Raw genomic sequence first — 25,622 nt, 5'->3', positions numbered from 1 at the left:
CATGCTATACTATGACTTTCCTAAGACCTTTCACAAGATAATATACTATTTTTTTCATGAAATACTACAGCAGGATTTTTTTGACTTATGACTAATTCTTTATCTTATTCATAATTTATTCAAAACAATACTTTAGCATGCTTTTTATAACTTTTCTTTTGACATACTATACTATAGAATTTTAACAATGTTTTATCATACTATACTGACTTTCTTTGTTTACTTGTTTGGCATGCTATACTTAGGCCATCATGACTTTTTTAAACATATTTACAATGACTTGCTTTTTGGTTTCTTCAACAAACTATACTATGACTTTTTATTACATTGAAATTACGCTTTTCGGGCTTAAGAACCTCAATAATTGGTTATTAATACATACAATAGTTGCCAAATCAGTCAAATCGATTGACTAATGAATTAATCGACTAATTGTTCACACAAAAAATGGTAATCTGTATTTTCCAACGAAACTTTAGAACTGGAGAAACATCACTGAGACCTTTATGTTGGGAAATAATGCTGACTACAGTCCTGCTTTTGAGTGCGCATACATTTTACAATTCTTATTTTAGACTTTACTTTTAAAAGACGAGCTTCTCACAACCTTTGAGTGTCATTTTGTTGGTGTTAATTTAAAACGTGCAGTTGACGAGGACACTGTTCAGCTGACATATACTGTATATATATGTAATTATTAAATGAAGATAATGACGAGACGAAACTGATGAAGGAAATCCCAAATGTCGCCTCAGCATTGTACGATTCGACTTCAAGCTAAGAGGAATAGCTCGGCATTTTGGGAAATGTTAAATCTTTTTTCTTATTTTTTCCAGTTAGTTAGATGAGAGGAGTATGGATGGAGGTTAGCTTAGCTTAGCATACAGAGCAGAAACAGGGGAGAGGTAGCCCCGCTCGGTCCTCTGGACCCTTTCTACCAGAACTGTGACCTGCAACAGACAGTCAGTGAATTGCTTTATTGAGTTTCCAGACAAGTTTAACAACAGGCCCACTTAAAAAAAACACAAAGAAACAGAGAATCAGGATCAACGTCACAACATTACAGTGAGAGTAATAAAAATAAAGGGCTCCATTAAAATGTCCGCGAACCCCCGAAATGAAACTGAGCGTGAAGAATCACAAGAGTTCTTCCCTTTTTAAGCTCCTGCAACACAATTGGGGCCGAGGAGGTGGAAAAAGAAATGGGCTGAAACTTTCGAGAGAAGGGACAAGTATCATCATCAATAATAGTCACAGTAAGAGATTGCTCGAATAGCGTGTATTGCACATGTGTACACATATATGCGCTTTATGTACATGTGAGTCTGCGAGAACTAGACACGTGTTGTATCGTCGCGACGGGAAAGAATCCGGATAAAACGACAGCACGGGACAGAGTCAGGAATGTGCTTGTGATCGGTTCCAACCAAACGGCGTGGTGTGGGCTTTTTGTTGTTGTTTTTTTCTCCAATTTTTCAGTCACGAGCCGGACGAGAGAAAAAGGTAACGGAGAGAACGTCTCCCCTTCAAAAAGAGAGGGAGGTAAAAGAGAGAGGGAGGGAGGGAGAAGGAGACAGTCACACTGATACCGAACCTCCTCTGTCCCCACCCGAGTCCAAAAAATACCCCCCCACCCACACACACGCACGCACGCACGCACGCACGCACACACACACACACACACACACACACCGCATCATAGCAGGACACTACATTTACACCACAGTATCAAACATATTAAGAAATATACAGTATTTAACTTGTGTAGCAAAATAGTCCGTGTGCGTGAAAGTGTGCGATTCACCTGTGTGTGTGTGTGTGAGTGGGCGGTAGTGACAGTAAAGCTGTGCGGCCTCTGGGCTGGGGAGGAGAAATCTTGGCCTTAGACGACACAAACCATCAGACCCGTCAGCACTGGTCATAGAGCGGCAACCACCACGACTTCCGATTATTACACTCTGGCTCTTATTGTTTAACTCACTAAAGTGAGCTGAAATGTCCTAACGCAGCAACATCACCACTACAGAAGGCTGAGGTGAGTTAGTTAGTAGCGTCTACAGCTGTATTTACACACAGGCCGGTTAAAAGAGCCTGAGGTCAACAGATAAGTTCCCATCTGGATTTGAAACATATTTCTAGAGAATAGGCAACAGGAAATGCTAGTTGACCGTTCAGCCGCAGTGTGAAAATATCCCATTAAACCTCTGCAGGACAATATGACATAATCATCGTATTGGCGAGGAAAGAAAATTAGAGAAAAACAAAAATCAGCAAAACAAGATATTTAAAAAAAAAAAATCCACATTTTCTCTTTTTATTGTGAAATAGTTGTTTCAGACCTCTACAACCGCTCTAAGACCGCTCTTTGGTTGAACTGCTTGCAACTCATACACACATTGACTCTTTGGGTAAAGCGCTTCACATTGACGGTAAAACAGCGATACTCCCTCACTGTACAGGAACACAGCTGTGGCGGGTACGCCGTGGGTTTCTATGCGTTTGTGCCGGCTCGTGTTTCTTTCTCCGTCAAACTTATATTTATTGAAGTTCTCGAGTTTCCAGATGAACCTGATTAGTACATTGTTATTATTGTCTATGGAAATGATGGCTTAAATCTACAAAAAAATAAGGCCCAAGTTGTGATAAATCAGAATTACCTTTCAATGTTGAAAACAATATATCTTACACTGCAGTTCCTCTAATGGCCACTAGATGCTGGTAAAATACTATTCGTTGTCGGTAGTAGTTTAAAACATTGTAGTGTTGTTACTAAGACATTTTTAAGTGCCGTATAAATGAAAGTGTAAAGTATAAATTGCTCTGTGGTAGTTGCCGCTTTCTTGTTCCACATGAACTCCAGCTGAGCTCAGTCGTCAACACCGCACTGCCGTGTTTGATGGCTAATTTTTGTCTTGCATTACAAAACTCCCCCCTCCCCCCAACCTGAGGCCCTGCTATTACCGACTACTGTTGTGACGGACGAAATGGCCATAGTGTTTACACGAGCACAGAAAAGAACAGACTACACTGAACCGCCAGGAAACACAGCTCAATAAATCAATCAACCCGTTGATCAATCCATGCTGGTGCTCGACCCCATCAAAAGCCAGGGAGAGCTTCACCAATGTGCGACCATGGCAACGCGTGTGCTGGTCTTTGTAGTCCTGCCGGTCACTGCTGTCCTATTAGTGTTATATTGCTTTGAACAGAGGGGACCCAGAGGTTAGCGGCGTCGGCTACGACGCACGCCACACAGCAGAGGGTCGTGGGAAATGGAGTTTAGTGAGGTTGTGTCCGGCAGAGTTGAGTATTTATGGACGTGGGTGATAGAATGGTCCAGTTCTGAGGCTCTGCATCCGTTGGGTTTCTCCAGTGAGCGGAGGACGGTAGCTTAAAGCTTTCTTGAGTTCGGACTAAAGAAGTGGCAAACAAACGGTCTTCCACGTTTAAGTGCGGTGGTTCTTGGGAGAATTCTGGCATCATTTGGCAGAACGTACAGAACACGACGTCTTCAATTGAAGGATACTGCGGAGTTGATTTGCCAACTAAAACTGTAATCTTTAAAACAAAATAAATATATTTGTGTAATTGGTTTGGTGCAGCGTAATCATGAAGCTAAAGAAGTCGGTTTAGGTAAAAAAATCATAAAATTTGTTACGGGGAGAATATTGAAAATATCAATTTACAGGATGGTCTTAGCCACTTCAATGGCGGGAAAATGACCCCACTAACCCTGACCAAGAAAGGTCTCCTCCATTCACGTGGTTTAGATTGGCGCTTTCACGATGCAATTCTGTCTGCCACCGGGTACGTTCTCTCGAGAAAATGAACCGGTAGCGATCTGTAGCTAGCCCAGGTTACTTTACAGTTACTATCCCCGTAAGACTTGCCGTAACAAAAAAATGCATTTAAAAAAAAAAAAATTTAAGACGTTTTAAGAATCTGCGACAACCCCCCCAAAAGTTAGAACCCCGTGCTCGCAAAATACTTATCGAGCACAAATCAACTGAATGGAAATGGCAACTACAACGTTGCCCCAGCGTGTTTCACAACGCGCTCACTGCGTGAAGTAAAAACAGTTGAAACGGTCATTCTGTTCGGCGACATAAACACGGAACGCAAAAGTGCAACGAAAAGCTCATTCAAGTCCGAATTCTAGCCGAGTACAACGTATTGAGGCGTAGCTCATCATCACTGGACCAACCTATTCACCAACACGACCTTTGACCTTAATATCCCCCCTTTTGTAGCTGCTGCTGTTGGCCTGTGGAGTGCAGCACTGCATGCTTGGTCCTGCCAGAGGAACTGGAGCTCCGCTGTCCACCTCCAACCACGACAACAACAGTATCCAGCCATCCTCAACATCTGTAAACAAACAAACAAACATACAGGTGGCGGTCTGGTGACATCAGACCATGTGCTTACTTCCTGTCAACAACCAAACCTTTAAAACATCAAATCTCCAAATAGAATATATTCATGAATCCAATCCGATTGGATAAAACATAATATATACATACATGTGTGTGTGTGTATAATATTCTTTTTTCTTTTTTTATACAAAAAGAGAAAGTACTTTGTGTTTTTTATACATATACGTATGTACAGAAATAGAAAAGTGACCACACTGAGTCTGCTGTGACGTAACCATGGGCAACAGGACAGGAGGAAATATTTACACCAAAGAGGAAATATTACAATTTAACAACAACAACAAAAAACGAGGGAGGGACGTGGTGGTGGTCGTCGTGGTGTTTTGAAAACGTGCCACAATCCCACAATCCCCTTTTCGAGAAGAAAAGGGGATCAGCTGACGTGACTCCCAATCGGAACGAGCGAAAGAGAGAGAGAGACGCGTCACATGTCTCAACCAATGAAGACTGTTAAAACGGGCCGGATCCTGAGACACTGACACCAGATCCCAGAAAAGTCTGAGTGAACGTCATCGTTAACGGGAATGACAGAAATATTCAATGGAGACTTCTGCTGGGGATTTCCAGTGTGTAATGATGGCTTTAGAGGATTCTCTTCCCAAACTAAATTAAAGTCTGTTGGGAGTACCTGGCATGAATATTGTCAGATTTGAAAGAAAATACAATTCTTAGCAGTTTCAATAACCCTATAAATAAATAAATATATATATATATATATATATATATATACATATACATATACATATACATACATATACATATACATATATATATATATAGGAACTCTCATGATTCTCTCTCTCAAGGTTGCTGAATAGTGAGATAAGAACAAATTAAGGCATCCAGATGAAGAAACAAGAAATGAAGTGACTGAGACGACAGCAGTATGAGCGTGTGCATCAGTGTTTCTTCAGTCCTGATTGGCTGGTGGGTTTGCTGAGGTGCTGCTGTGGTGTTTTGTGGTTTCTGATTGGATGGTATTTTTGTTCTTTTGTTGTTGTTTTTTTTCTCTTTTTTTGAAAGGCACCTAGTTCCTCCTCTGTTCATTTTAAAAACAGTTTACTCCTGCTCCGCCACGTTCGCTCGGCCTGTTTCTCTGACAGACAGACAAGAGGACAAGTCGTCCACTTGGCGTCTGACATGTTGACTCAAATTCCACAGTCGTGGTCCCGCTGTGGACACAAGAGGAGAAACAGGAAGTCGGATGGAAGGGAAAGAATTCAGTGGTGCTGTGTGCAGGTGACAAAGTATGCAGGTTACAAGACGCGTGTCCCCTCGCTGACCCTCTCCTCCTCTGGTGTCCATGGAGATGCCAACAAGTCGTCTGCTCCTCCTCTGGGCCGATGAAGAAAAGAGACGCGTCTTCGTCGGTCCCCGTCTTCTTCTGCGTTCATAACGTTCTCCTCGGAAAAATCGGGAGTCCTCCACAACGGCACAATTCTGCTGCGTGTGTTTGTGTGTGCACCTGCGCACACTCAGCGGAGGAAGAAGAGAAGGAATAGGAGGTGCCAGAAGGAGGTGAATTTGTAGGTTTTTGTGTGTGATCCTCCTTTAAGCTCTTCCTACAACACAGGCTCTTCTTCCATCGGCTCCTCTGTGGACCTGAGGGTGAAATCAAACAATGTCAGATTTAACAGCATTTGTCAAAACATAGATGTCTATGTGTACACATATATAAATACAAATATATATATACACACACACATGTGTAAATATCGTTCTTGCAAAAATACCCTTCAATATCATATAATGTTAATCCTAATTAAAACATATTTTGGTGAATAAAAAGTGAGAAGCCTCAGGCCATGTCTTTGTGCCGGTTACTAGCAATAAACGGCCGTACGGCCGCTGCTCAGCGCATCGCTGACCTGCTGGTTTCTGCGTTGTCGGGCTCCGAGCGCGGCTGCTCAACATCAACACTGAGCGAGGCCATGGCACTGACCGTCTCTGCCTCGTCCTTCTCCGATTGGCCCTGAGCCCCCAGGGGCTCATCCAATAGCGAGTGGCCACTTGTCTGAGACAAACTCTGGAGACACGACCAGTGTTTATCTGTAGGAGGGATGGAGAGACAGAGGGATGAAGGCGTGCTGTAGCTTCACATCATTGTGTATCTCTGGAGTGTGTTTGTGTGTTTCTTACTCTGGATCTCTATTACTCTCTCCAGTGAGGCCCAAGCTTTTGGACATGGCTTCTCCTGAGGCCACTGAAACACAGAGTCACACTGAGAGAGACAGAGAACGTGTGTTAACAGAAAGATCAGCCTGTGTATTTCATGTTTTTAAGTTCAATACATCCAACAATACACAGCACTGACCACCGAGGACTGACTGGAGGCTTCTCGACCTGTAAGTCTCATCTGCGTGCGCTGATACTGCTGTGTCTAAAGGAGTAGTTCGACATTTTTGGGGAAATCGCTTATTCACTGTCCCTCCCAGAGTCAGGTGAGAAGATAAATAGGAATCTTGTGTGTTACGAATGGCGTGTTTAGCCTAGCTTAGCATAATGATCAGAAGCAGGCAGGGAAAAAAGCTTGCCTGGCTCTGTCCAAAGTGAAAAAAATACACTTACAAGCACTTCTAAAGCTTACTGATTTACACGGTGTATCTGCTTTGTCACAAAATATAAAAGAAAAAAGAGTTGGGATTTTGGGGGTGTTGTATGCTGAATCCCAAGTCTGTGTAATAGAACGTAAGTCAATTTGATCATAAATGTATTTATAGATATCATGGTTGCTAGTTGTGTCTTTCTTGACAAACGGCTACCATGGTGCTCGGCTCATGATTGGCTCGGCCGGGTGTGATAAACAAGTAGTAAACAGTGTGTTTACCAGTGAGCTTTAGAGGTGTTGGTAGGCGTATTTTTCAACTTTGAACAGAACCAGGCTAAACGGTTACCCTTTTCCAGTCTTTATGCTAAGCTACGCTAACCAAGTCCTGAGTCTGAAAAAAAAGAAAAGCAAATAAGCACATTTCTCAACATGTTGAACTGTTCCTTTAACATTCAAATGGACAATAACGTTGTACTGAGAAGTAACGCTGGCTGACTGTTTGTACTTAGTTAAAGACTGAGTCCTTGTCTTATTGGCGGCCATAATTCCATATTATTCACAGAAATATTGGACAACCAGCCATGAATAATGATCGACTGTCTCTCTCACCGGGTCTCCCAGAAGTGCGGCGACACAGGCCTCCGATGCGTCACAGATGGCCGTGAGGTCATGACCGCCCTCCAGCGCCATAACGACGCGCCCGCCCGCCAGACCCATCAGCAGCTGCGTTAGCTGACCGAAACCTGCCGACACACACACACACACACACACACACACAGACACAGGTCACAGTTAAGAAACACGGATTAAAAGGTATTTGGTAGTCACGCCGCAGAGATGTCAGCGTTCAGAGAATTGTCTCGGTTAGGAGTCACCGCGGTGACCGGTGTAGCACTCACACTTGGCGGAGACGTTGTATCCTCCCAGAGGAGACTGATGACCCTCCACAGCGTCGAAGCCCGCGGACACCAGGACCACGTCTGGACTGAACTGCTCTGCGATGGGCATCACTACGCTTCTACACACACACACACACATTTTACAGCATATTGCTTAACCTTACGGCATTTGCACGAATTTTAACCAATGCACCAAACGTCATATTAATGTGTACCTGAAGGCAGTGAGGTACTCCACGTCCCCCATAGGCGGCTCTACTCCTCCGGTCCACGCTATGTTCACATTGAAACCAACACCAGCACCTGATCCCACCTGCAGAGAGGGAGACTCTGTGTCAGTCTGTGTGCTTCACTGGAATATCAAAGACCAAAGAACCACCAATATTTGTAGATTAAATTACCAATAAATCACATGGGCTTTGGTTCCGCTGGGTGTTTAATTAATACTATGCAGTGGCGGCTGGGCAATACACCAAGAGCCAAAGAACTTAATTCAGAGTCAGCAAGCTTAATAAAATATGATTACATATTTGAAATGAGCGAATTAATTTGGTTTTTTTTACTCCTACAGTGGGTACGGAAAGTATTCAGCCCCCTTTAAGTTTTTCACTCTTTGTTTCATTGCAGCCATTTGCTAAAATCAAAAAAGTTCATTTTATTTCTCATTAATGTACACTCAGCACCCCATCTTGACAGAAAAAAACAGAAATGTAGAAATGTTTGCAAATTTATTAAAAAAGAAAAACTGAAATATCACATGGTCATAAGTATTCAGACCCTTTGCTGTGACACTCATATTTAACTCACATGCTGTCCATTTCTTCTGATCCTCCTTGAGATGGTTCTACTCCTTCATTGGAGTCCAGCTGTGTTTAATTAAACTGATTGGACTTGATTAGGAAAGGCACACACCTGTCTATATAAGACCTTACAGCTCACAGTGCATGTCAGAGCAAATGAGAATCATGAGGTCGAAGGAACTGCCCAAGGAGCTCAGAGACAGAATTGTGGCAAGGCACAGATCTGGCCAAGGTTACAAAAGAATTTCTGCAGCACTCAAGGTTCCTAAGAGCACAGTGGCCTCCATAATCCTTAAATGGAAGAAGTTTGGGACGACCACAACTCTTCCTAGACCTGGCCGTCCAGCCAAACTGAGCAATCGTGGAAGAAGAGCCTTGGTGAGAGAGGTAAAGAAGAACCCAAAGATCACTGTGGCTGAGCTCCAGAGATGCAGTAGGGAGATGGGAGAAAGTTCCACAAAGTCAACTATCACTGCAGCCCTCCACCAGTCGGGGCTTTATGGCAGAGTGGCCCGACGGAAGCCTCTCCTCAGTGCAAGACATATGAAAGCCCGCATAGAGTTTGCCAAAAAACACATGAAGGACTCCCAGACTAAGAGAAATAAGATTCTCTGGTCTGATGAGACCAAGATTAAACTTTTTGGCATTAATTCTAAGCGGTATGTGTGGAGAAAACCAGGCACTGCTCATCACCTGCCCAATACAATCCCAACAGTGAAACATGGTGGTGGCAGCATCATGCTATGGGGGTGTTTTTCAGCTGCAGGGACAGGACGACTGGTTGCAATTGAAGGAAAGATGAATGCGGCCAAGTACAGAGATATCCTGGAAGAAAACCTCTTCCAGAGTGCTCTGGACCTCAGACTGGGCCGAAGGTTCACCTTCCAACAAGACAATGACCCTAAGCACACAGCTAAAATAACAAAGGAGTGGCTTCGGAACAACTCTGTGACCATTCTTGACTGGCCCAGCCAGAGCCCTGACCTAAACCCAATTGAGCATCTCTGGAGAGACCTGAAAATGGCTGTCCACCAACGTTCACCATCCAACCTGACGGAACTGGAGAGGATCTGCAAGGAAGAATGGCAGAGGATCCCCAAATCCAGGTGTGAAAAACTTGTTGCATCATTCCCAAGAAGACTCATGGCTGTACTAGCTCAAAAGGGTGCTTCTACTCAATACTGAGCAAAGGGTCTGAATACTTATGACCATGTGATATTTCAGTTTTTCTTTTTTAATAAATTTGCAAAAATTTCTACATTTCTGTTTTTTCTGTCAAGATGGGGTGCTGAGTGTACATTAATGAGAAATAAAATGAACTTTTTTGATTTTAGCAAATGGCTGCAATGAAACAAAGAGTGAAAAATTTAAAGGGGTCTGAATACTTTCAGTACCCACTGTATGTCTTATATCAGGTATGGGTGCTCTGCTTGGCATATTACATGTACACAGAAACATTAAGGACCACATGAAATCAGAGAGATGCAAGCAGAGACTATATTACACACCCGGTTTACCATTTCTTTTAATTTAGCTTGCTGAAGCTGCTTTGTCAAAAAAAGAGTAAAAAGATTAAGAAAATGACCTGTGGCCCCGTAAGGCAAGAGCCTGGAAGATGTTCAAATCAGGCAGTAAAATACTTGTGCATAACATTACAACGTTAAGATGTTGTCAAGGTAACGTGATATATCGGCGCACAGTGCTGTCCCGTTCGTATTTACACCATTTCAAGCTCTGGCGGCCTCTCTCACTCAACCATCTACCGGGTGACGTCAGGTAAGTCCCCGAGGGTTCAGGGTTTTAGTCCTTAGGGGGGCAACATTGGGACTGGGCCGTGTTTTAAAGAACGGGCTCAATAAACAAAGTTTCATGAGGAAGTAAATGCATTTGTCAGGCCTCAAGGAGACACTCGAAGTGTTTCAGTCAGACAAATTAAAGCATAACTGCGGGTACACACACACACACACACACACACACACACACACACACAAATGAACGTTTAGGCCTCATGCTATTCTAAGATAATAGTTGACTTGTACCCAGCGGGGGAGATTCACCATTTAGCTAAATGTCAGAGAGAGATTCCAGTGGGTGAGCATGGAGTGTTGTAGTTATTAGTCATTTTCAAAACATGGGGCTCATGACACCGGTTCAACTATTTCTGAATTATCACCTCTGCTTTGTGTGTGTGTGGTGAGTGTGTGTGTGTGTGTGTGTGTGAGAGTGTGTGTGAGTGTGTGTGTGAGTGTGTGTGGTGTGTGAGTGTGTGTGTGTGTGTGTGTACCTCCTCTGGAGCTCCGCTGCCAGGAAAGAAGTTCCCGTCGTCGTAGCGATGGAGGGAGATGTAGAGGACGCTGGGGTCACTGTAGAAGGCCTGCTGGGTGCCGTTGCCATGGTGAATGTCCTGCGGTGGCGTGAGAGAGACGGTCAGTCGGTCAGTCGGTCGTTGTGATACAGACACTCTGAGCACACTGCGTTTGGTGTATTGAATAAAAGCCCGCTCAGAAAACTATTAACGGTACAGTTTGGATTTGTGGGAGTGGACGGGGGGCAGCACCAACATGTATGTAAGCCACCGAAACAAGTCATTATCAGTTAAAGTGTTCGCTATAGTTAGATTAGTCATCTTGCCGTCAGACGGCCCTTTCTGGCGGGGAACTGAAGCCGTTGTATCCATCTATGCTTCAAGACCACTAGACTCCATTGACAAGAAAAATGTTTACCTTGCAGAAAAACGACAGTTGCTGGTCGACCGCTGCCTTGATCAGATCTAATCCCTACTAACCCTTTAAAACACCAAAGTCACACAATAACACAAACTCACTAAACTGTTGTTGCCGTGGTAGTCAAATGACTATTTTTGTCAAAGGAGTCTTGTGGCTTTGAAGACAGCACAGAAGCATATAACAGCTTCAGCTCCCCATCGAGGAAATATTCTGAATATAGCGAACACTTAAACAGACTTTTGTAGGTGGTTTGCTAGTGGCCCCATCCAGCAGTGCATTGGTATCCGTCTGTTTCTCCAGACTGCGGGCGTGCAGACCGCCCTCTGCTGTAGAGTACCAGTGGGGTGCTTGGGAGATGCCGGGCCGTTATTTAAGTTTGATTCATGAAACAGCACGGTCATCCACAGGTGTATTTATTTGCAATTTCATTAAGCTGCAGGTGTTGAGGGTTTTGGTGCATTTAATGCATTGATGCATTAATGCATGATCATACATTTATACCATCACTCCATTCAACAATTTTGAAATAAAAATGGAATTTTCTATGAATAATGCTCATTATTAATGAGTAATTCACGCTTTTATGCCGAAAGTAGTAAATAAAAAAGTGAAATTCTTTCCAGGTGCCGACAGATTGTGTGTGTGTGTGTGTGTGTGTGTGTGTGTGTGTGTGTGTGTGTGTCAGTGCGACTCACCCAGTCCACAATGAGGATCTTGCCCACGCCCAGCTTCTGTTGCAGCAGCTTGGTAGTGATGGCTACTGAATTAAAGAAACAAAACCCCCTGTTCACACACAAACACACACACACACACACACACACACACACACACACACGCACGCACACACGCACGCACACAAACAAACACAGGACACACATATACAAGCCGTTAGTCGTCGCCGACATGTAGTGAGGTATTCAGCTGTGTAACGATGAACTGGTACTGACATGGCAGTGGACTCCTCAGCGTGGTGACCTGGTGGACGCACCACTGCGAAGCCATTCTAGTGTGGAAACAGACACAGAGTGAAGGACGGGTCAGACGCTGTGTCACGTTTGTGCAGCAGAAGTGCACTTGTGAGTGTTTCCCTGCGCGTTACCTTCAGCTCCCCCGCCGCCACTCTGAAGGCCAGCTCGATGACGGAGCCGACCGCCATGCGGACCGCCGCCGACGAGTGCATCTCGTTCCACACGGTGTCACTGTCCACCTGCCGGGGACACGCAGAGATCAGACCGGAGCTAAGACACTGACACGCAGACACATGAGACAGAGGTGGGCCGAGAGAGGCGAGTAGAGAGATAGCCTCACCCCAATTCCTCCACAGGGAAGAACAGCGTACATCTTCTGGCTGATTGGACCTGGAACAACCAGAGTATAGGTTACTTACAGGTCTTGTGGTGTGTATTGATGTGTTCACACACACGCGCAGCACCATTACATAAAAGTGGAAGACACGAACAGATGCAACAATTGCCGCAGAAACGTGGAATTCAACTGGCGCGTGGAATTTGCATAATGCTGTGATACGGTGAATGCAGCACCTCCGGATGATGTTATGAACCCAGAAAGGACGGCGTTTGGTTTCCCAACGTATCTGGGACTTCCACTTATTGAGGAAATGGTTACCCGTCTCGCGGTCAAAGTAGCACGAGTAACACAAGGCGAGAATTTGCTCGGTGTTTGGCGTGAACGCAGCATAAGGCAGGATGCATTACAGAGAAGCAGAATTACAGATTTAGCCTCAAGCTAAACAGCCGGTCACATCAGGGGTTAAGTGCCTCTTTATGCTGGGGGGGGGCTAAACAATGTAGAAGGGTTTTATATCATAAATACAGTATACATGTGTCACAACTACATACTATATAGGGATATAGGTCACTCAGATAGACAGACAGACAGACAGGTACCCAGCAGCTTCTTGTGGTCCAGTTTGTGTCGATTCAGCGGACTGGTTCCGTACAGCAGAGTGTGGAACTCTGAATGGACGGACTGGATCTCATCCAGAGACGCTTTACGCCCCCGAATCCTCTGCTCTCACACACACACACACACACACACACACACACACACACACACACACACACACACACACACACAAAGAGAGTTTGAGTAAGGAGTCTGCACATTTTTATTTCCCTATAAGACAAAATAAATGGATATTTGGCAACTACTAGAATCAACTATTGTAAAGCACAATACAGACACCACGTGTTAAGTGTGAAGGTGATGATGATGAGGAGCTCAGCTGTGCTAACTGCCATGAAGGCTTTAAAGTAGACTCCTGGGAGGCGAATGTTAGAAGCATATTGTAGTGCATGCTGGGATAGCCTGCACCAAAACCATGACCTCTCGGCATTGTGGGCGTAGCTCTGCTGTGTGTACAAAGGTCCTGATTGTGTGCGTGTGTGTGTGCGCGTACCTCACAGCGGCCCAGTAGGCCCGTCTCCTGCAGTCGGGACCAGATGCTTTGCACTCTCCCAGCATGCTCTGGGTGGATGTGAGCGTTGCCACACACACACTGATGCTTCAACATCAGACTGTCATACACCAGCCCTGGAGAAGGAGAGAGAGTATTCTCAAATAAAAGATACAGAACAATACTCCAATACCTGTACAAATGACAGCTGGGACCAATTGAATACTGGGTAAAAAAAAGAAAAAGAAAGAGGAATAAAGAAATAAACAGCAAAGTAAAAGCAACATATAACAACATACAGTTTTTTTTATTTACTTTGCGTATGTTGTCTTTGAGAGCCTCTGTGTTGCATGTCTTGTTCGTACTTGACAATGTGCTGTATATGAGTCTCCTGAGTGATGATACTACGTATATTAATATTCTCACCTTTTTTCATTGTTTGTGCACACATTGTAAAGCGTCAATATTGTATAACCTTTTAAATGTAATCTTATATTCAGTTTTTAGGTTTATTTTGTAACATCTTCCTCTTGGGACTACAGATGAAAAATAGCCTTTTGGCTAACTCTGGCGCATTTACAGCAATGTTTTTACTAATGTGCACTGTCCCTTATCAAATAAACCAATAAATAAAACAACATACAGTTAATGGTTGGCATCATAAATTCACCAGTACAAAAACAAATGTGTTAACGGTCCTTCTCCGTGTATTTTGTAGTGACAAATAAGCACCACAAGATGTCAGCAGCTACAAGTGTAACATGTGTGAGACATGCGGGACACATTTACCACAATGCTAATATAAAAGGCCTCATCTGAATCCACTATTGACATGACGAGCTAATGTTGGGAGCGTTCTGAGGATGTAGTCGTTCAAAAGGATCTCATCATTAGGAGCTTTCCTAAATTACACTAAAAGTTTCTCACTTAGAGTTTCCTTTTAAGACCTTTTATAAAAGCTAAGGAACTGAGAGAACTCCTCAGCTAAGAGAACGGCTCTATTGCTATCGACGGCATCATGTTTATTCAATCATCATCTCTCTGGCGTTATTGGATTGTTTGGACTTGTTTAGTGGAGCTGATTGGATCTTCGTTAACTCGTCTACTGTTAGCGATAAGAGGCTTTATGAATTACTCAAAAGAACAAACACGTATTCTAAGGAGCTTCTCCAAACTCGGCAGGTTAGAGGCTGCTTTTAACCTGCGATGTTTGCTTGATAAAATGCCTCCCAAATACTTAAAGCACAGAACAAACGAAGATGAATAGTCATAAATGATGGAGCTTGTGTTCCCTGAACTCTTGGGTGACTGATAAAAGGGAAATACTGGCTTTGTACTGACAGCAAACAGCAGTAGCATTAATGCAGCAGATCGGGGATTTCACACTTGAACGTGATCCACAATACTCATAAACCAGGAAATTAGCTACAATAGACAAAACAGATACTTAAGAACTGATGCCATTTCAATCATTTCACTTCAGTTGATTTTTCAATGTGAATTTTGTCATCGGATGCACCAGTTTAAAGCTCATACTTCAAAGCGACCCGCCGGATCGGAGAGTAGTCAAAGGAGCGGCTGTTAACCGGTGGATGAACAGTATTCCATTCCCTTTAATGTTTTCACAATAAAAGTCCAATGTTATTGTTGCCGCTCCCTGCAGTATAAGTAGACTTGTTCTATTGAAGAATAGCTGCTTCCTAAGAATTCTTCAAAATAAAAGTCCCCCCCCGGATTTTGGTACTTTAGGCTTTTATGCTAAAATGCTGATTGCTCTCCTCAGAGTTAGTCATTAGAGTTAATGCGTCCTGACGTAATCGGATGGGAGAAGTCGCATTGAAAAGTCAAGTGTGTAACACGACAGAGAACCGGCAGCCCCCCCCCACGTTGCTAGGCAACAGCCACGGTGTCTTTCAGTGGGCGGACTGACACGTCTGACGCTACAAAAACTCTCCGTCTGGTGACGACAACCAGACGTGCACACAGAAAGAAACTGACCGGTGGTGAAGAGGTGTTTGATGGGATTGACGGTGGCCGCGGGGGAGGACTGCGCTCTTCCCAGAGGTCTGTGGGGCAACAGGGACTGGAACACGCCCAGGTGCTGCAAGGCCTGATGGGATAGAGAGAGGAGAGAAAGTTCTGATTCATAGAGATCGGCGTGTGTGTGTGTGTGTGTTTGTGTGTCATGCTTAACACCCCCCCCCCCCTCATCACACACACACTGAAATTACTATAATTCTATACAAGTGCATCAGTGCACGAATACAGGCTAAAACTCAGGATTGAAGTATTGACTGATTTAATAGAAAATCAATGGATCATTGCAACGACAACACTTTTCACGATTACATTCGTGTTCAGCTTTTCCTGAAACTCGGACCGACCGTCTGTGAAACTTCACCGATGATCGACAACCTCCACGGAGTGATTCTGAGGTCGGTCCAAGCACTGCAGACGCACGCACACACACACACACGCGTCTTCTGTAGCGTCTATATATAGGGAGTGTTGCTGTGCTCCCTGCTGCGAACTGGGTGACTCATCATGTGTGGGTGGACACTAAAACACACACACACACACACACACACAGACAGACACTTCAAGATATACAGACGTACAGAAAGACACACAGCAACGGGTCCAGTGGTTGAGTCACCAGGCTGGTGATGTCACTGCAGCGTCAGCAATCGTGTGTGTGTGTGTCAGTGTGTGTGTGTGTGTGTGTGTGTCTCTGCTCGAGCTTGACTGACCGTATGTACATGTCACAAAATCCCACCCTTTTCTCTGTTTCTGTAAAATGTCAAAGCTTTCTGTGGATGACTCATCCTGTACTTGTGTGCTTATGGAGAGAGGACATTTTTTTAAATTGAATTTAAGATCTTGGACTGATCCATTCATCAGTGGACCAAACTTGTCTTAGGAGTCAGTCTGTTAACGGATTGTATATATAATTACTTTGAAGCAATTTTGAGTTTGAACACTTCCCAATTATGTTGACAACATCCTGTTTGACTTGAATAGGCTAATATAACTCTTTATATTGATATGGTATTGTATGTATAATGGTACAATATCAACATGAAGGTCTAAAATGATTTGACCCCCTCCCGTTGCAGTCATCAGTCACCTTGCTGTGGCCGTGCGCACATATCTTTTTTTTCCACCTAATTGCGAGAGAGAACATTCAGTTCCTTCCGGGGTGGAATTATATATTATTATGCCTTCTGTTTATCGTAATGACTCACCAGGGGCAGATGCAGACGTGAAATATAATGCTTTTCAAAACGTACACATTCACTGGGCAAAATAAGAACAGTGCTTCAACTTGGGTTACACAACGTTTCCACTATTTTTCATATTTTATTTCCCTAATTTATGTGCACTTTCAGCTCAGTGTGAGAGTCTTGACCACGTTTCGGTGTCCTTAACTGCCACATTATTTTTCTCTCCTCTCCTCTGCTCTCTGTGTTTCATCGTGGGCGGGGCTTTTTGCGGAGCGGGGACGGAGCTCAAACACTCAAATAAAAACGTGCATGCAGGCCGAAATTCGATTTGTTCAGGTGCTCCGTCGGGGAGATACGGTACCTTAAACCAGGTAAGAGAAGAAGAGCTATGAGTAAGGAAAAAGTCTGCTAGCCGTTAGGCTAATTTATGCAGTGTTAAATGCCAGAGGCTTCAGCTAATACTGCTCAACGAGCAACCCAGAATATACAGTATATGTTCTCCTATTCTGGCGTTTCAAGGAGACATGGTCTCGGTAGCAGGAGTCAGAACAGTGGAAATGTGAAATGATCACCTGATTTAAATGGCTGAAGAGGACGGAACAAATAGGAGGAGTAGATCATAAATCCTCCACTGGCAACAGTTTTGAGAAGGTTGATATGCTGTATAGTTAGAGTAATAACTTGTGTTGTTCATTCTTTTGGTTAGATCAAAAGGGCCTCAGCAGTCCACACTCCAACTGCACACAATGTGTTGTTTCTCTGAAGAAGGAGCACAACAAGAGAAAAAAAAAAATACAAAACTAGAGTGACATGCAAACGCACTCAGGACTTTTGCGTGTGAAAAAATTGAGGGCGAAAACGCACCCGGAGCCATCTCGGGTTTGGACTGAGGTACTGTAACAAGGCCGGCCGTCAGCTGCGATGAGTAAGATATCTAAAACACGGCAACATCTGCAGCGGAGCAAACACAGTGAGGCTGAAAACAGCAGGAGGTCGGGCCGATGATGCGTTTGTGTGACTCATCCCTCTGTGGGATGAAGATTCTGCGCAACCAAAAGGCCTCGAGCTTAAAACTGACCCAAGAACCTGACGATGCCCCCGCATTGCTATCAGAAGAGCTCAAGTAACCCTTCGTCGATCCGTCCCATCATGTTCTAAACGTGTTCGTTTCAACCGATGTCAAAGTGGCCGTTGAGGGACGCAATAAAAAAAAGTGGATATTGTTACAAACGAACAGCGCTTAGGTTGGTATTGTTTTGCAGTCTAACTACTAAGACTCGGAGAGCCAGATCCTGGACGTATCAACCATTTACCCACTACTTCTAGCCAGCTAGGTAAAAAAATATTCATTACAAGTGTTTCAATTATTCATCCATTACTTTGGCTAATTATTTCAACCATTTATTACTATATTATTATTATATTACCCTCGCCTCACTAGCATCACACCAGCCTCTACAGAGCAAAGCATTGCAAGCACACAAACCTGCGTGTAGCTCCCCCTCTCCTCTTCGTCGCCCTCCCTCAGCTGGATGATGTCGTCGTCTTCCTCCTCTTCATCCAGCTCACTCTCTGTGCTCTCCCCTTTTACGTGCACGCTCCCATGCTCTTCCTCACTCTTCACGTGCACACCGAGCCGCTCGGAGGAGGGTGTGCTGTCGTCTGACCCCTCCTTCTGAAGCCTGATTGGTCAGAGTGACAGGTACGGTAACATACAGTACATAGAAATAAAGACACTTGCTCAGTCATTGATGCTGACTGCTGTCAAAAATGCCACACCTGTGTAGGCTCGCCCCTTCGTCGTCCTCCTGCATGTCATTGGTCTCTGTTAGCTCCTCCTCAGTCTCCTCCGGGTGAGTGGGCGGAGGCCTAGGAAGCTCCGCCACTTTCGATAGAATCTATACACACACACACACAAGGTGATGTTAGTGAGTGAGCGTGCTCGTGTGTGAAAGTTTTTTGTTTGTTTTTTAACCTTGTAGTGTTTCTCCAGGAAGTGCTGGTGTTGCTGCTGGACCACCAGCTGCTGCAGGGCCTGGGGGGACTGGGGCAGAGGTGCACTCTGGGTCCGAGCCAATGGCCGGTGGCGAGGCAACTTGTTGACCGCCCGCATGCTGCTGGACACGCCTCTCTCTGCCGTAACCAGCGGCGACTGGCTGTACATGGGGACTAAGTAGGCGGAAGGGTCATAGCAGACAGACAATGAGTTAAGGGTGGACACTAACCTGGATGTTAGCATGCACGTAAGTGTACTTGTGTGAGTGTGTGTGTGTGTGTGTGTAGGTACCAGCTAGCATAGCAGCCTGTTGTCTGGCCTGCTCCAGCAGTAGTACATGCTGCAATAATGAGGAATGGGCAGAGTGAGAGCTGGGGGGCGCTGTCTCTACCTCATGCCCCACCCCTGCAAAGAAACATTAATAAGTCATGACTCGCTCCAAATAATAGAATCAACTTTGAAAACTAAATGTTTCTCCATGTGAATAAATCATATTGAACGACACATACATATTTATATACAGTGGCTACAATGTATATTGCTGAAACATAATAATTAAAGTGTAATAACTTATAATTATGAGCTATGGTAAAGCTTACCTGCGGGTAGGGAGGATGTGGAGAGAAACTTCCCTGTTAGAGCTCCGCCCCCTCGCAGCGATAGGATGGCTTGACGCTCAGCCTCTTGCTGGTTGGACAGTGCCTGGGAGGTCTGGGGGGGGGCATTACCATGGTTACCACACAGACAAGTTAAAGCAGCCACCACTCAACCACGAGAGCTGATCAAAATGAACAGCCATCATTTCAGCCTGTTTTTCTATTTTTTTTTTTACTTCTGGGTGAAATACTATTTAAGACAGTGTTATAAATCTGCCTCCTTAAGCATTGAAAACTGCATCTGCAACGGTAACTAACTAGTGAACGGTCAACTGTGCAGTATTTCTGTCTTGTCCTGCACACTGAGCCCCAGAGAGAACAGAAGCAGCAACCCTACATTTAGTCTACTGTGAAGATAACATTACTAATCGTCTCATTCTCTACAGGATGCTGGTGTTACATATATTCAGTATGTGTTTTTGTGCGCCTCTGTGTTTTTCGGAGTGCGTATGTGCTGCGTTGACCCACCGTGATGTGTGAGTTGGCAGGGAGGCCCAGGGAAATGTTCGGCAAGGAGGGCGAGGTGTAAAGATTCAGAGGACTCAATGTCCCATCAGCCCCCAGCGTCTGATGGAGAGATCTCAGCTGCAGACAGACAGACAGACACGTCGGCAGACTGGTTAGTTGCAGAGTCTTGCTCCGTGGAGTCTCAGCGGACGATGAGGGGTTGGTCTGACGGTTATTCGCTATAGATTCACTGTAGATTCTTCCAAGTTGCTATGGTAACCATTGTTTTTAACATCTATCGTAAGCACCGATGAACAGAATCTCTCTCTCAAACCAAGTCTGTTCACTCTCTGGATCCTGTTTCTAGTGCTTCTTTCCTGGGCTTGGCTGTTTCAATGCATATTTAATAACTAAATAATATTCACAGGGCTCGAAAGCAACAGTTGCCAGGTCGCCATTGGCCACCATTTTGAGAAATTAGAAACCAATTTTTAACTTTTTAACTGTATAAAAAATAAAAATAAACAGCAAAAATAAAAATAAATTAGTGCTGGGCAACGATTAAAATATTTAATATTTAATGCGATTAATCTCATTGTTATGGCAAAGTTCAATAATTAATTCAAAAGTAGTGTATTGCGCACTTTTATTTTAAAAGTACTGCTATATGAACAAAAGGGCAATAACATTTGGTTCACGAGATGCAGGTAGCATGTTTTATACTTAATGTGAATATAATCCATACTTTGTTGGCATCTTATTCTGAAAACCGGATGTTCGTCTGAAGAAACCGGATGTTGTCTCACGTTAATCTTTCCGCTAACTTTCAAAGTCCTTCGCTCGCTCCCGATCTGTGCCGTTTAAATGCGTTTACCGTGAATTTCAGCATATAGGTGCACTAACATGTAAGTGTCTGCTGAGTTGACCACGGAGATCTGAGTGTCTGCTGACTTTACTGCAGCGATGTCCAGTAGTCTCCAGGGAGAGCAACAGCTGGTGCAGCTTCTCTCTTTATTTCTGCCCCCCCCCCCCCCTCGACCAGAAGCGGAAGTCGCCTTTTCTCTACGGCAACCCTGAAGGGACATCATATCTCCAATACAAAACGATAAACATGAGACAGTCTGACTATAGGATGTTTGCTGGCTTTTATCCCACTGTTCTTATCATCCTATTGTTGTTATTGATATGTATTGTCTCTTGTCTTTCAATAAAAAAATTAAAAAAATAATAAAAATTATAATAAATTTAAAAAATGCGTTAACGCGCGATAAAATAATTGTCGGCGTTAATTAATGAATGCGTTAACGCGAAATTAACGCGTTAACTTGCCCAGCACTAAAATAAATATTTAGTATTTGTTACATTAGTGATATTTAAATATTGCTGTCACAGAACCGGAACCAAACAACGCTGACATTGCGCTGGTGCCTTTACTTACGTGCACACAGGAGCGTTTTAAACAAATAGAAAGATAGAAGCAACCGAAAGCTGATGCCCGGTTGCCAGGGTGGCAGCCCGCTTTTAAAAGTTCCTGCTGAGCCCTGATCCCTATCAAACACATCTGCCAATGATCTCAACTGTCTCCAGGCTTCAATCCTCAAATAAAAGCCAACCTGCACATATTGGGATAAATGATGATGATGCTTGTGAGCCGGTATTTACAAGCCTCATTATCCCCGTTTATAAAAGGAGGACCATGCTCTCCAACAAGGAAACACCCACAACCTGTTAACATCTGTTCAGTGCCCTCTTAAGGAAGTAGTTGATACAGTGCAGCCCATAATAAACTCCTCCCGAGTGAGTGGCTATGTTTGAGTATTCTGTGATTCAACCTTTAATGAAATAACCTGGAGAGATAATCTAAGACGTTTCAGGCTGTACCAAAGTATTGATTCAAATGTTTATTAGGCGTTCAATTTGAACACCTCAGAGTGGTTTGTTTCTTATCTACAACATAGACTTTTGTGCTACTGTCTCTTGTGTTACTCCAAGGTTATATTTTACACCCTATTTACTTTGCATTAAACATGCCTCTGCTGGGATCAGTTTATAAAACATTCCTTATCAATGCTACGCTGACGACGTGCTGCTATATTTCCCCTAAAAACCAAACCAAACACATAATATTGAGTCTTTTCTAAGTTGACTCGAGGATGCCCAAGATATTCTCCATCTTAATAAAAGTGTCCACCGGTGGTTGAGACATTTTGATGATGGAAGTAAATCTATCTAATCTAATTTCTTGGGATTATCTTCAAATGCTTCACATCCCTAAAATCTGTACAACCTAAGCTAAAAGGTTATGGAATTCAACAAACCATAATAATTGTTTTAAGTAATGAATTATTAAATAGTAAAATATATCTGACTTTTAAATCTGTCATCAAATTTGAATAGAGATACACAATATGCATATTCTTTCTTGAATTAAAACTTTAGAAACATGAACAGAATATTTTTCAACAGAACGAACATAATTTGAGCCATTTTTTTTAAATATTTGACACTGTAAAGGCGTTGATAGTTTCGTTATGTTCCGCACGTAACGTGAGGTAATGATAGAAGCCTTCTGCTGCGAAAAGACTGAACGCTTGAGCTGTTATGGTTGTTATTTTAGAGCCATTTCAACTATTTCAATAATGCAAAGAACAATATCCCGCGAGAGCTTTTTAAAGGGTCAGACTGTGGAACATTTTACTCCTCACTGTTCCATCCCATCTATCACATATTTAAAATTCGATATTAAGACACACCCTTTTAGAATTCCCCTTCGTAACTATAAAATCGCTTTAGTTCAAACTGTTACAGCTTGTTACCTTTTCATTTCTGCAAAGGTTTTGATGTATTTTACATTTTTCCAGTAAAGGTCAACACTTATTTTGTAAATGTACAAACCACAGTGAACTGTAGGGGGCAGGCTGAGCTGTGTGTCCCGTATGAAGACATGACTGGTGTAAATGTAACCAGCATGAGTCGGTGAGTGTAAAGGAACCATAAAAATAAAGTGTTGATGTACCTCAGTCTGTATGTTGGGGACCGACCCCGTGTTGCCATTGGCGATAGCCGAGTAGGAACTGTTGGGACTGCTGGGACCAGAACCTGGAGCGCTGTTACAGAGAGAGGAGACTGGTCGAGAGACAAAGAGAGAGAGAGAGAGAGAGAGAGAGAGAGAGAGAGAGTTAACTCGTAAAATCCAAATTACACATTAAACACACTATTACTGTGTTTTTATGACTGTTTGCAACCTCGCGCTTCTTTCAGAATGCAGAACACTGTCAAGTGCAGCATTGTGTGTGTTCACCTGATATCTCTATGGCTCTCTTCTTAAAGGTGCTGATAACGGTTCCGTCCTTCCTGCGGAGGAGCGGAGAGCTCCGCCTCTCTGCCACCTTCTGCTTCAACCGTGAACGCACCTTCAGGTTGGGCTCCGAGACTGGAGACAGGGGGAGAGAGAGAGGGAGGGGGGGGTGAAAACAGCTCAGCTCGGTGCCAAAAAATGTGTTTCCGTGCAATTACTTGGCACTAGGGCTGGGCTATATATACTGATATTCTCTTAGATTTTGGATAACCCATTATTGTTATATAAGTGTTGTCTTTTCCTGGTTTTTCTAGGCTGCATTACAGTAGAATGATGTCATTTTCTGAACTTACCAGTTCTATTATTTGCCTTTACGCACTCAGTCATCATATCCACATTGTTGCTGATTATTTATCAGAAATCTCATCTAAAATGTAGATATTTTGTAAAAGCACCAATGGTCAACCCTACAATATCGTCCTAATACCGATAGTGAGGTATTTTGTTACAAATACTCTTTTTACAAATACTTTTTCTCCACATCGCCCAGACCTAATTTACACGACAATATATTTGTTCAAACCTCCGTTTTTGTCATTTCACACAGAACGTAAATATTAAGGTGCATAAAAAAAGCGACGTCTGTTTTTTCCGGAGCCAAGTAGATTTTTCGTAGCTTCAACATCGCGAAAAGGCATCAACCAATCACGTTATTCGGAACGGATATTTTCAATAGGTAATCTTATGTAGTACGGAGGCTCCGTTGTCCGAGCCAAGAAGGCAAACTTTATTCCTCCTTTCAACCTCGGCAAAGGCAGCGCAGATCAGATCCCCTTCTTCCGTTCTTACCTTTCACAACAAAAGCCCTAAACATATACACTGCGTGACTGTAGCTTTTAATCTTGTGCTATTTGTTTCATTCCCTTTTCAAGGGCAGGGTTTTGCTCGACAGAGTATTTGGTGGGGGGTATTTAAGGCGCCTGGTGATTTGCCAACAGGAGACTATCGGAGAGCAGGCTGTCTTGGTAAATCCTACATTACATTTTGGCCGGCTGGCTGGTTTGCTGGATGAGCAGCCACAGCAGGTGTATTTTAAGGTGGCTTTGGTCTAAAAGTCAGGGTTGAGGGCAAAGAGCAGCAAGAGGGGTAAAAAAAGCATCAAGGTTTTATTGGTTCGAGCCACCTGAACAGCTTCCAGCGGTCCTAAAAGCTGGAAAAGCTGGATGTCTTATCACTGCTTACCTATGGACTATGTGGGATCAGGGCGGCCAATGATTGATCTGACTATCTTGAACATGTCTATCAGTTAGAACCATTGACTGTATATAAGGAGTGAATGTAGTCGTCGTGAGATCACCCATTGCTTTGTGGACTGCCGTTTTGAAACATCGAGTTTGTTCTTGGATTTTTGCAACCAACAAATGGAAGTGACGGTATTTGGATTGAAGAGGACCTTTGAGACCATAAACTCATGTTTACTATGTTTACTGAGGTAATAAATCAAGTGAGAAGTAGAGTCATTTTCTCATAGACTTCTATACAATCAGACTTCTTTTTGCAATCAGAGGAGTCGCCCCCTGATGGCCATTAGAGAGAATGCAAGTTTAAGGCACTTCTGCATTAGCTTTACTTTTCAGAAGCGAAGGTTGCCGCCTGGTTAGAACTGGGCTAGCTCTTCCCTGGTGAGTCAGACTCACACTGACTCACACATACACACACATATATATATATATATATATAACATAAACACACCACACTCCACCTCCGCAAAATCCTTCGTCAGATAACTTTTTAATGGCAAAGGGACAAATCACGCACGCATGCACACACACACACACACACACACACACACACACACACACACACAAAAACACGTATCCTCCCACTGTCTGCATCCGTCTCCTACCTGTCTTGCGGAGCGGGAAGTCGTCTTTGCCCTCGTAGTTCCCCAGCAGCGGGGGCAGTTTGTAGGAGGGAGGAGTTCCTGGGGTGTTGCTCTGTGGAGGAGAGCCCTGATCTAGGGAGATGTGCTGGGCTCCCCTGCACACACACACACACACACACACACAGGAGGAGAAAGCAAATTAGGCGGCCGCTAAGTGTCATTTTCTCCACTTAACTTAGTCGTTTCCTACATTTCCTAGAATGCCTCTCCTGTTATTTCCTGTTGCTGTGGAAA

The 25,622-nt window shown here is 43.7% G+C and overlaps 1 protein-coding gene across 10 annotated transcripts in view; it reads right to left on the bottom strand.

Moving 5' to 3' along the window:
- Window positions 1-962: 962 nt before the first annotated feature.
- The window catches only part of hdac5 (histone deacetylase 5), a 49,708-nt gene continuing 25,048 nt past the window's right edge, over window positions 963-25,622 (bottom strand). For 9 of the 10 annotated variants that reach the window (XM_076082783.1, XM_076082776.1, XM_076082794.1 and 6 more), the window contains 23 exons: window positions 25,350-25,483; window positions 23,447-23,578; window positions 23,162-23,271; window positions 20,167-20,283; window positions 19,642-19,753; window positions 19,334-19,447; window positions 19,022-19,215; window positions 18,826-18,944; window positions 18,533-18,728; window positions 15,821-15,932; window positions 13,826-13,959; window positions 13,314-13,434; window positions 12,715-12,764; window positions 12,506-12,613; window positions 12,354-12,409; window positions 12,102-12,189; window positions 10,965-11,084; window positions 8,096-8,193; window positions 7,881-7,999; window positions 7,591-7,724; window positions 6,573-6,654; window positions 6,302-6,482; window positions 963-6,035 (listed from right to left, as the gene is read on the bottom strand). In XM_076082783.1, coding sequence (XP_075938898.1) covers window positions 5,996-6,035; window positions 6,302-6,482; window positions 6,573-6,654; window positions 7,591-7,724; window positions 7,881-7,999; window positions 8,096-8,193; window positions 10,965-11,084; window positions 12,102-12,189; window positions 12,354-12,409; window positions 12,506-12,613; window positions 12,715-12,764; window positions 13,314-13,434; window positions 13,826-13,959; window positions 15,821-15,932; window positions 18,533-18,728; window positions 18,826-18,944; window positions 19,022-19,215; window positions 19,334-19,447; window positions 19,642-19,753; window positions 20,167-20,283; window positions 23,162-23,271; window positions 23,447-23,578; window positions 25,350-25,483 — 2,671 coding nt within the window. In that variant the 3' untranslated portion in view covers window positions 963-5,995. The remainder of the gene's footprint in view (window positions 6,036-6,301; window positions 6,483-6,572; window positions 6,655-7,590; window positions 7,725-7,880; window positions 8,000-8,095; window positions 8,194-10,964; window positions 11,085-12,101; window positions 12,190-12,353; window positions 12,410-12,505; window positions 12,614-12,714; window positions 12,765-13,313; window positions 13,435-13,825; window positions 13,960-15,820; window positions 15,933-18,532; window positions 18,729-18,825; window positions 18,945-19,021; window positions 19,216-19,333; window positions 19,448-19,641; window positions 19,754-20,166; window positions 20,284-23,161; window positions 23,272-23,446; window positions 23,579-25,349; window positions 25,484-25,622) is intronic. The other variant, XR_012950116.1, reaches the window with a different exon arrangement.

The sequence above is a fragment of the Anarhichas minor genome, unplaced genomic scaffold (genome assembly GCF_050575085.1).
Source record: "Anarhichas minor isolate MPS153535 unplaced genomic scaffold, ASM5057508v1 ptg000007l, whole genome shotgun sequence".
Classification (NCBI taxonomy): domain Eukaryota; kingdom Metazoa; phylum Chordata; class Actinopteri; order Perciformes; family Anarhichadidae; genus Anarhichas; species Anarhichas minor.
Note: the sequence above shows the minus strand (reverse complement) of the source record. Positions and strands in the feature narration are given on the sequence as shown.